This window comes from Mauremys mutica, chromosome 3, assembly GCF_020497125.1.
Source record: "Mauremys mutica isolate MM-2020 ecotype Southern chromosome 3, ASM2049712v1, whole genome shotgun sequence".
Taxonomy (NCBI): Eukaryota; Metazoa; Chordata; order Testudines; family Geoemydidae; genus Mauremys; species Mauremys mutica.
The window spans coordinates 158,729,116-158,741,271 of record NC_059074.1 but is presented as its reverse complement, the minus strand read 5'-3'; the positions used below and the strand labels follow the sequence as shown (position 1 = coordinate 158,741,271).

At 45.7% G+C, this 12,156-nt stretch overlaps 1 protein-coding gene across 1 annotated transcript in view; it reads left to right on the top strand.

Moving 5' to 3' along the window:
- CNIH3 (cornichon family AMPA receptor auxiliary protein 3) overlaps nucleotides 1–12,156 on the top strand; it is a 136,862-nt gene that overhangs the window by 299 nt on the left and 124,407 nt on the right. Inside the window, exon 2 of the mRNA XM_045010944.1 lies at nucleotides 6,781–6,920. Coding sequence (XP_044866879.1) covers nucleotides 6,840–6,920 — 81 coding nt within the window. The 5' untranslated portion in view covers nucleotides 6,781–6,839. The remainder of the gene's footprint in view (nucleotides 1–6,780; nucleotides 6,921–12,156) is intronic.

Genomic DNA, 12,156 nt, shown 5'->3' with positions numbered 1-12,156 from the left:
CCCCCCATTAGGCACTGGGGGGAAGTGGCCTGGACATTGAGGCACCCCAAAGGGGGAACTGTGCTATAGTGGTCCAGCTAGGGTGACCAGATGAGAGATGTGAAATATTGGAGCGGGGGGGGAGAGAGGTGCTGGCAGAGCAACAAAAAAACCCAAAAAACCAAGAGCTGCTAGAGCATAGGAAAAATTGGTGGGGGCTGAGCACCCACTGGCAACTCCATGCCCTGCCCCCTCCTACCCTAGCTTGCCTTTGCTCTGCCTCCACCTCCCCTGAGCTGGCTGTAGCATCCTGCTTCTCTCCGCTCCCTCCAGTGCTTGCGCTGCCATACAGCTGATTAGCGCAAGCCTGGGAGGGAGGGGTGAGGAGGAGGAATGCAGCGTGCTTGAGGAAGAGGCAGGGCCGGGGGGGGGATTTGGGGAGGGACCCAATGGGAAGGGAGGGGTGGAGTTGGGGTGGGGGGCACGAGCCCCCTCTGCCTGTGTGCCGGAGGGCAAAATATCGGGACAGTTCGCATCCCGACCGAACATTGGTCGGGACGTGGGACAAACAAGTAAATATCAGGACAGTCCCGATAAAATTGGGACGTCTGGTCACCCTAGGCCTAGCTGGAGAGCTGTAGCCAGGAAGCCCCAAGAGGGTGAAGACATTGTCTCCAGGGAGGGAGCCTGGGACACTGTTCTATCCCAGAGCAGGGACATCTGAGAGGGTGTGTACAAGAAGTGAGTGCACTCTATTAGTCCAAAACATCTAAACTGATTGCCTGCTGCTCAGTTGGTCTTAAGGAAAGGTACCTTGGCCTTATAAAGGGGGAGATAGCAGAATTTGGTTGTTGACAGATGCTGTGTGGAATAAGAAAGTTCCTGCAAGGCTGTAAGTTAGCAGAGAAGGCTGAACTCCAGACAAGAAGTGTTGGGAGAGCAGGAAGACAGACCCTCAGGGAGGAGGGTTTCTGCCCAATTTGAGATTATGTAAAGGTAGTGAATGTTTAGAGGACAGACCTTTACAGAGGAGGGACTGGGCCCAGCTGAAATTTGGATGAAGAGTTTGAAAGTTTGAGTTTTATTTAAAAAATATTTTTGTAGGACTTAATAAATTGGATCCTAGAAGGGAAATGTTTTAAATATCTAGAATGTGGCCTTTTTAAGTGCCCTGGGAGGGATGGGAGGAAAGAGGCAGTTTTCATAGAGCCATGGACACTGCAGGACAGGTATGCCCTTTGACATCTTCCTATTTCTGGAACAAATGATGTAGGGATGCTACAGGTGATGGTCTCCTTTGCTACACAGTGCTGATTCATTTCCAGAGCAGTACCAGACTGTGCACTGAATGAACCAGGTGTTGTGCAGAAAAAATATGTGATCATGTAATTAAAACTGTATCTTAGGCACCAAAGGGCCAAATGAAAGTTGCACGGGCAACCTTAAGTCCTCCATTTAATAACTTTTGAGTGCTTGACTTTGCAATCTTACTAATTTTCTTAACATGGTTATTTTGTCTGTAACTTTCAAAAAAGAAAACTTTAAAAAAATCCATTATGGGTCATCAGCGGGGTTGGGACTTCTAAATCTACTGCAGACATCTACCACTTCAGCTAATGGACCAACTGATAGCAGTGGTAGGTTGTTATCCTCTGTGTCAGTGGTGGGCAACCTGAAGCCCATGGGCCACATGTGGCCCATCAGAGTAATCCGCTGCCGGGCTGCGAGACAGTTTGTTTACATTGACCATCTTCAGGCACGGCTGCCCGCAGCTCCCAGTGGTCGTGGTTCACCATTCCCAGCCAATGGGAGTTGCAAGAAGCAGCGTGGGCCACAGGGATGTGCTGACTGCAGCTCCCATTGGCTGGGAACAGCGAACTGTGGCTACTGGCAGCTGCGGGCAGCTGCGCCTGCGGACAGTCAATGTAAACAAACTGTCTTGTGGCCTGCCAGTGGATTACCCTGATTGGCCCCATGTAGCCCATGGGCTGCAGGTTTCCCACCACTGCTCTACGTGGACCAGAATTAGAAGGGGTTGGAACACTTTGCCAGTGGGTTTCAGAGATATTTGCTGACAACAAAGATGGTGAGACTCAAGAATTTTGGGTTTTATTCTAGGTTCTGGAGGAGAGTGTGGTCTAGTGGCCATAGAGTCTTGCCTATTTTCCCCGAAGCTTGAACCCTTGTGTCCTGTTTCTTCCAACATGTCCCAGTCCTGTCTCTCCCTACCTCCGGCTTCGTCCACATTGCCTGGGCACTACTGGAGAGATGATTTCCCTGCTTTCATTTCCAGTGCTCAGCCCTGGCTCTGCCTGTAGCAGCCCAGAACTGCAATTGCAGGGAAAGTCTTCATCCTTGGGATGGAACACACTCCATGCTGAAAGACTGGGAAGCTCTCACATACTCAGTAGAGACTTGTCAGAAATGCAGTATTTTTTATAACTTGGCCACACACGGGTGGATTTTCACAGAAATACAAAAGACACATCCTTGACACAAAGGCCATCCCCATCCTGCTAAACTTCAAGTTCTGCTCCAAAACATAGGGACACTATAGCATCTCAGAGAAAAGGTTGCTAGTGTTTCTTAAAACTGGCAAACCAGTGTTTTTTTTTTTTCCACTAGCCTTGTTCTCAGAAATGGCAAAAATGTCAGCCTGAGGCAGATACCTGCCATGGTAAACTTCAGCCCAAACAGTTCAGCTTTGGTAAAGTGATAAGCAATTGAAAACAGGGTCTTATAATGGCAAGTATTGGGCAATTTTCATACGCTGTGCAACCAATCCAACCTGTAATGTATGTTTCTGTGCACTGGTATACAAGTAATGCCTATAAATACTAAATACATATTGCATAACTATATTATATATAAGTTGTGTGTGCATGCACACATATATCTTTATATTATACAGATATTACAGGAGTTAGCCATAGTCAGCATAAGCTGTATGGCAGGAATCCTTGCACCCATGCAGAGCTGTATTGACTTTCAGTAGGGCTCTGCATGTATGCAAGATTGAGTCACACTGATCCGATTTCAGGTTTGGAGCCTCTGGGTGTATCTATGTTCATGTATCTCTCTATGTTCTCCACTGTCTTGTATCACTTGTGCGGAGAATAATTCACTGATCAGAATTCTCCACTCACCTACACCAATCAGCATTTTAAACCCACATTACACGGGTGAAAATCACACAAGGCAGTAGAGAATCAGGATTATAGTAGCATGGTTGAATCACAACTTCATTTAAAGATCAACTTTTCTAAGTCTTCTAAAATTGATGTGCTTAGTCAGATTCCTGAGGCACATCAAATTTCAAAGGAGGGTGCAGGGTGGGATAGTGACCCAAATTTTGGGTCATTTGAAATTACATAATTTTTTTTATCTGAGATCGAGATCAAAGGATTGTTGTGATGCTGGTGAAAATGGAGTCAGTCAATCTTTACCAAGGTACCATTCTCTTAATCTTGGGAGACCCAAATTGTGAATGGGTAATTAAGAAAATGTTCACTTCTTCACTTGAATAGACGTGCAGTCTGGATGGAGTACAGTGCACATTGCCAATAAAGAATAAATCTGTAAGGGTTCCTGTGCAGCCACTTCATGCATGCTTGGGTAGTTCAAGGGAATGTGCTGATGCCATTGCCCCCAGTGAACACCCTGCCACTAGTTCAAACCTTTGTACACCTGTGCAATAAAAATTGAATAACTCATGTTGCTTACTACAAGTTGGCTCTGTTATGTTAATGTTTTTTACTCAGAGGTTCACTGAACACAGCAGAACAGTCAGTAGCTGGTCTAAACAAAATGTTTATTATATTAGGTGGGAAGGAGCTGGAGCCAGAGGACTTTGTGTGGTGGAAGGGACAGGGACAGGTAAGAGGGTCAGATAGGGGTTGTGGCTGTGGAGGGGACAGGAAATAAGGGTAGGTGGTAGGCAAGCCTTAGATTGGTTGTTTGAGGGGGAAATCTGTGTATTTTGCTAGACCCTGGGGAACAGAAGGTGATGAGTGGCTATTTCCTGATCTCCGGGCAAATTAATGTGTTGGTTTCAAAGACTTGTATTGTGGAGGCTTGTAACTTACCGCACAGGGACCCCTTTTCACTGAAGGAAAATACACTGGCAACCCTGGAGTGCACGTGTGAGGATTTGGGGAGATTGCTGGATCACTAGGTTGTACAAATTTGCAAGGAATACACCGTGACATGGGGATTGCTGACTACAGGCTCATTTGGGTGGAGAGAGATGGCCTGTCTTGGCATCATGTTTTGCCCACTCTGCAATGTCTAATGAGTGACTCAGGAGTTTGTGATCTACTGCACATTGTGGTGAGTCACTTGGTGAGAAGTGATCTGGGCCTTATTCCTGGTGTTGGGCCATAAGCACAGACTGGTGGGATCAAGTTGTCATGCAGATGTGGGATGAGCAGCAGTGGCTCCAGAACTTTCACAAGAAGAAGCAGATGTTCCTTGAGATTTGTGAGAAGCTTGCCTCAACCCTCTAGCATCAGGATATACACAGAGGGAGGCCAGGCTGCTACAGAAGCAAGCTGCTAGAGCTATCTAGAAGCTGGCTTATGCTAGACTGTCACATGTCCATGGAGAACCAGTTTGGTGTTGGCAAGTCCACTGTTGGGATTGTGGTGGTGGAAGTGTGAGGCAATCAGGACTGACATACCCAAAGGCAGTGGGCATAAACAGTGTCCTGAAATAACATCTGGTTTTGTGAGAATAGGCTTTCCAAACTATCCTGGGGCCATTGATGGACTCCTGTGCCCACAGTTTATCCACCACAAGGAGCATGTGAGTACATAAGGAGTAGTATCCTCTTTGGTTTATGCAGGCCCTAGTTGACCCTCATTATGCAGGCCCATCAACCGTGAGAGGTAGGCTCATGGACACTAATACAGGATGTAGTGGCAAGGTGCATGATGCCAGGGTTTTCTGGAGATTGGAACTTTACCTTCATGGACAAGCTGGGATGTTATTTTCACCCTGTGACATTGTTATAAATGTAGTCACTGTCCCCACTGTTATTCTGGGGACCCTGCTTACCTCCTTTTGCCATGGCTTATGAAACCTTATCCTGATCTCAAAGGACATATCATGGAACAAGATAATACTCACAACAAACTGGTTCAGCTGCAATAGCAGCACAGCATTTAGTGGGTGAAGAGCCAGGCAGGTAGTGCATTGAGCAGACACTGACTGGCACTCCCTGAGTTCTTATAGCTGGTCTGTGTGGCCTCTAGTGGGCAGTGACCAATAGGGGGTAAGCTATACTAATTCAATTACAAGACTTGGACAGACTGCGTGAGTTCCTTACAAGACATGGCAAAAGAAGGTTCAACTACACACTCAGTACCTGTAATGTGATGGTTGAATGTGCATTTGGCAGACTGAAGTCCTGGTGTGGATGATGACATTGGCATCCAAACAGTTCTATAAGCAATGGCAGTCTGCATTATTGTTGCCTGCTTTGTCCTCACAGACATTGTGCAGAGCGCAAGTGAGCTCTTCCCCCTCCAGAAATGGGCTCAATACACTGCTGGACTTCTAGACAGGTGCACTTTCTGGCTGGTCATTACAGGGACAGGATCCACATGTGCAACAGAAATCGGGGATGCTTTGTGCACCTCCAGTGGGTGAGGGGAATGATGTAATAGGGAATTAAATAGTATTTGTAATGCGTGCCACAGTCAGCTTGTGGGTGGAGGCCAGATCCAAAGGGAGGGTTTTATGAACTTACATGATGCATTGTGTATAATCATGTCATGTTCCTCATCACACAGTTTGCTTTACTGTGAGGGTATGTATGAAAAATGTTATCCACTTCATAAAAACTGGCCACATTCTTTAGACACACAGCTCAGCTTTGAAAGTAAAGGGATGGTTTATGCATGTTGTTTAAACATGTACTTCAAAGCCAGCTTATAGATTACTGTGAAGAAGTTCCTCTGAAGTAAATGTAATACACCATGATAATGACACTTTCCATATGGAACACTTTATTTGTAGATAGTCATGTAATAGAAACTCTCAATGTTAAAAACCTGATGGGTAGACCAGCTGCCAGCAAAACTAACAATAGAACAAAGTGCAAAACCCAGTGAACATTAGTTGTGAGGAAATGCAATGCACAACAGTGCAAAACACTCATTCTCTATTCAGTGCCATTCAATAACTATAATTATATCTGGGAGTCCACTGTCTCTCTGTTCTTTGGCCATTCTAGTGTGTCTGATGAATGTGGGCCACTGCAGGAGGTACATTTGGTGAGTCCAACTACTTGTGACACAGACCACCCAGCCCCAATATTGTCCAAAGTGTGCATGAGCTATAGGACATGCTAGCATTGAGGGGATTCAGGGCATGGTGCTGCACCATGAGGTGCAACTGGAGGCTGCAGTCTTGCTGGCAGGGGTGGCTCTATGTATTTTGCTGCCCCAAGCACGGCAGTTAGGCAACTTTTGGTGGCATGCCTGCGGGAGGTCCGCCGGTCCCGGGCCTTCGGCATACCTGCCACCGAAACCGCGGGACCAGCCGACCTCCTGTAGGCATGCTGCCGAAGGTAGCCTGACCGCTGCCCTCACGGCGACCGGCAGGCCGCCCTCCGCAGCTTGCCGCCCAAGGCACGCACTTGGTGCACTAGTGCCTGGAGCCGCCCCTGCTTATTTCCATGAGCACAAGCATTCTCTCAAACTTTTCTGCTGCATTCTATCTTCTTCCCTCAGCCTGCATTCTTGCTCCTGAAACTGTGCTGCCAAACTCCTTTTTGTCTTTCTCTCTCTGGAATTCCAGTTAAGGGCTGGCCTTCCACAGGATCTTCACTGTTACTTCATTTTGGACCTACTTCCTCCATGCCCCACTGCACTGAAGTTGGCATCCAAAGGCTCCTGGCTGCCTGTATGCATCATGCAGAAGTTGAAGAGACAGCCAAGGCAAGTGAAAACACATTATTGTCTGAGCATGGGGGAGGGAAGGGGGATTACATGGCATCTACTGCACAGGGTGGGGCTGCAGCAAGTCGTGGGCAAAAGATGCTACTTTTGTGTAGAACAAGCATAGAACCCAATGAGAAAAATTTTCTTTGCTCAGACAGCCCTCTGAGCTTCAATCAGCAGCAAGACTCCAGACATCATTGGAAGATGCACTTTACAAATTGAATTTCAATTATTTATAAATCTCCACCATTTTATCCTGGGGTTGCACTGGGCATAAGGGTGTGAGTTTCAATATGCTTTACTACCTGTGGTTTTACTATCATTAGCCAGGGCAACAACAAGAGAACATTAGAGTTCTAGAGATTCTTGACTGGTAGCATGACCTTCTGCTCCCAGTTAGCAGAGGCCAGCCATTCATCTATGCATTTGGTGGCTGACCAGCATGCTTCTGAATGGAGAGGGTTCGTGAGCTACAGAGATGGTCCTAATAAGTATGCCCCATCCTGTGAGAAGTACACAACCATAACCAGCCAAGAATGGGTTATAATTCATGGGCCAATGAACAAAATGCTGCTTTAGGTTGGAGACATAAGGGCGTGAGTTTCACCAGTAACAGAAATGTGCTACAATCCCTGGGTTATAATAATAATTTCATTGGGTCATAAGCCAGAAATTCCTCCCATTTGTACATTAATAACCAATATGGAGGCAAAACATACCTGCCTCTGATGCTACTTTTGCCTCCTGTGGTTCTGCTGCTGGTTGCTCTGGGCGGGGGGGGCAACCCAACAGCTCCTCCAAGTATGGTCCCAGGATGTGCTATAGCTGCTCCAATGGCATAGCCTCCTCAGTGACTGGCATGAAAACTAGGCTCACTTCCCAGGTTTCATCCGATGGCTGCTGGCTCTCCAGTGGCTCTGCTAACTCAGTGTTATGAGAGTGCCATCCCAGCTTAGCAGACTGTCATATTCGTTCAGTGCCTGCTGAATCTCCCAGAATCTGGTCAAACTGCTTGTACAAGAGGGAGGCAGAAGACGCATTTCCAGAGGTGCATTTACTGTCCCTCACATTCACTAGTCAGTTTTAAACCACTTTACTCATTCCTCACTCATGGCAGTCTGATTGATCCCCAGCACTACAAGCGTCTTCAAGATTCCTTTGTATGCATGATCTCTTGCACTCCTACTGAAGTTGAAGCTCTTGGTTGCTTTACACCAGAGACTTACCAGAATTTGACTCTGTTGCTCTGGCCAGCAAGCAGTGAACTTGCTGTGGGGCTTCTTCCTGTCAGTGGCCATAGCTAATAAAGGAGACTGTTAAATTAGTTTCCAGATAAGTGGTCAGCATTGAGGAAGAGCAGCTATACTAGAACCAGATGGGGGTTGCTTTCTGTTCCTGGGAATTAAGGGGGATGTTTTAGGTTAGAAGGGATGAGAAACACAGGACTGTAGGAGTAGCACTGGTGGAATCTCCTGACAAGTCTGGGACTCCAAGCTTGAGCTGCATCCACACTGCAAAATGACAGGGCTTGGACCTGAGTCCCTGAATGTCTTAGGCTCAGACCCACTGCCCCAGGTGGGCCCTGAGGGTTAGCTGACAAATCAGAAAGATTTGTGTGTGTGGCTGGTATGGGGATTTAGGCTCAAACCTGAGTCTGTGCCTGGGTTTTACAATGCACAGTAGACATACTCCTAGGAGGCCTTTGCTCCAGGGACTGCATGTGAGTTGGGTTATAGGAATAGGAAGTGGGTGGGGAAGTATCAACAATAGAAATGCTTGCAGTGGGGGTGGGGGGCTGGGTACAGTAGTGGGGAGTGTGCCAGGGTGGAGGGGAATCCAGTGAATGCATCAAGGGCATGCCTGAGGAGGTGTGCCTAAGCAGGGATGGTGTGGCCCACCTAGTGGCAGTGTGGAAAGGACAGGCAGGCTGGCTCAGTAATCAAAGTGCAAGACGTCCCATATACAACTGCTTAAACAACTTAGACTTGTTAAGGTGATCATCACAGTGAATTGGCGGAGGAACCACAGCTTAAATCCCCAGTCTAGGCGGAGAGAGGGGAGAGCAGAACACAGGTTCTCACCCAAGAAAGCTGATGGCTAGAGGCCTAAGCATTGTGTGGTGCCATCGGGCGGGGGGATGGAGGACTCAAAAGTGCAGTTTCCTCAGTAAACTGATGATAAGAACCAGAGAGGGGGAGGCGGTTGTGGGGTTTTGTTTTTGTTTCAGGGGGGTTGCTCAAGTGATCCCAAATTTGGATAACTAATGCTATCCTGCACCCCCAAAGAGACATAGCAAATTTCAAGACAATCCCAGGGAGGATGTAGATTTCTGAGCACTTAGGAGAGTAGACCTTTAAACAGAAAGCACTGCTCAACCTTAACTATAGTGGAGCTGGCACTCATCTATAATATAGATGCATACACTCAGACTTCATCAAAATATTACTACTGGTTAGAGAACACATTCATCAGATTTCTGTCCAAAAGATAATTGACAAAGTTATAAACAATTGAAAATGGAGTTCCAAGGAAAAGTGTTGGGCAACATTAACAGCTGTCACAACATCTCTAGCTGTGATATATGTACAAACAGAATACATGATGGTGTGGAATAAATATTGTCATTGGCATTAGTGGAAACTCAGCCAGTCGACTATTCTATATAGTCGCATTTCTAATATTTGTCTATGAACTACTTAAGATGAAACTAATTCCTATGCTCTTCCATTGTTAATGGTAAGTGAAGAGCATTAAGGCTTTTCAGACTGAGGAGAGGAAAATTAAAACTAAGACACCAGTAAACCCCCCCCCCTAAAATAGAATACTTTGGAGTTGGCATTTTTATGTTTAAAAGAGCTATCTTGAGCACTTGTAGCTAGCCCTGTAATGTCCCTTGTCCAGCTGAAAAACAGAATTTCTCCCTTTTTCAAAAGTATACGGCTCACTTGTAGGTCTGCAAGGCCAAAAAATATCCACTCTTCTTGTCACCTGTGCAGGGCTGAATATTGCCTGTCTGGGCTTGTAAATCCTTTTGCATATTTGTTTTGGTGTGGGATTCTATATTTGAGGTGTGTTTTTTGTTTTGTTTGTTTGTTTGTTTTTAAATATCTGTCTAGGTTTTTTTTGTTTGGTTGGTTTTTTTAAATGGTGACTGACTGAAGCTGCTCAGGGGTTTGGAATGTTAGAATAAGTCCTAGTGAGATGGATTAGTGGGCAGAGTGCAAGTGAAGTGGTCAAATGTGCATGATAATTGGTGTGTGTGTGTGTGTGTGTGTGTGTGTGTGCGTGCTCACTTTTCTTCCCCAGCCATTGCTCATAGGAAGCAAACAAAAACCAAGGTGACTGTGAAAAGAAAAAGGATTATCTTAGAATGATGGCATTTTCCAGATTGCCAAGTAAATGAATGCTTAGATATATTTGTAGTCTCCAAAAGATGAAACATGGACTGAGAACAAACACCACTTTTAAGAGGCTTGTCCTTTTCCAAAAAGCAGTTTTCAAGTAGACTAATGTGTTTTGTGTGATTCCCAGCCATTGTCACAAGCTGACAGTATTTTAGACTCTCAATACATGCCAGGCCTCCATCTGTCATTGATGCAATGCTTCAGGGTAGTCATAGGGGGCATGTCTCATCTTTTGGATGAGACATCAAATTGTGGTCTTGACCACTTCTTTTCAGTAAAGATCCTATGATGCTTCTTACAAAAACAGTGGGGTTTGAATCTAGCCAGGACACTAAAATTAATTTTGGGTAATTACATTCCATCTACACCCTATCTAAATAACATCTGTAATTTCAATGGGATACAGTATTCTCCTCCACTTCCTGCCATTAACCTTGGTGCCCTGTGGTGATAAACAGCCATCGGATTTCTTCCTGCTGATGATTGCACTTGAGTGTGTAGGATGTCATTGAGTGCTATGGTATACCACTCCTATTTAAGATCTATTAGGATGCTATGCGTATTACAAGTGTAGAGGGAAGCAAGGTAGGTGTTCCAAATGGTAGGACAGCATACAGTCGAGCCCCTGGGGGGTTCCCAGCACTCTCACACACAGTAAAAAGCTGTCAGAAAAGAGAAGATGCAGATATCCTCAGTACAAAGAATTGGGTGATTAAAGACAAACACAGTACTTCCTAGCTAGGGGGGGGAAGTCCAATAGAGGGTGCAAAGGTAACTGTTCATTCCTAGCTGGGGGTGGAGGGGAATCGTCTGCTTTGTCCTCTTATTATCCTGCTGTAGCAGAAGCCTCATATTTACTACTTGTAGGCAGTAATCCTGGCCTTCCCTTAGCAGCCATCTCCCAGACTGCTGCTCACAACTACCAGCCTCTTATCTCTCCGTGAGCTTGATTATCACTTTTTTATTTTTCCTGGCTGCTTGGGGTGACTCTGGGCCCTCTGTTGCCCAGATGTTGAATTGAGTCCCTGCCCCTCCAACGATGACATGAACTTCTTTACCTCAATTTATTCTAGGATTACCAAGACCCTCTGTTTCAGTGACTTTGCAAAATCATGGAATGGTTTTCTAAGTAGCTGTTGTTTTACCAATTTTCACCCAAATTTTGGATCACGCAAGTAGATGAAAATACTGATTGTTAAGAAAATCTAATACAGTTAGGCAGCCATTCTTCTGGTTTTAAAATGGACAGTCCTGCTTTTCTATGGTTTGTCTCCTCTAGTCCTGAGACAAAACCAGACATGTTTTTGTCCAGTATTGCATGGGGGATGCCATTTTGAAGAGCACACTGCTCTGCACCTGCAGCTCATGCAGGCAGAGGCGGGCCCACACTGTTCTCAGAAGTACCGGAATGTCTGGTATTTCAGAGATGCATAAGTGGCCACCCTAAACACATTACAGTAGGTAGATGTGTTTATGAGCCACGCTGCTTCCTACATCCTCAGTGTCCCACTAGGCTGAGCTGCTTTGAAAGGAATATTTTCTAAATTCTGCTACATCCAAGATTGCAGGAGAACAAGCTGAAGGAAAGACACTCTAAAAAACAAACAAAAAACAAACAAAAAAAAGACACTATGCAGGACTTCAGAAATTTAGACTGAAGCCCTTTATATCAAAGCATCACAACTGTAAACTCTGTGTTTTTTTAAAAACAAAAACACACACACCACAGCATTAAACTGCTCTTATTTTCACGACTCTTACTTTTCTCTCTCTCCCTCTCCCCCCATATTCCTGCACCCCAGTATTTAACTGGAAAACTGTGAAGTTAA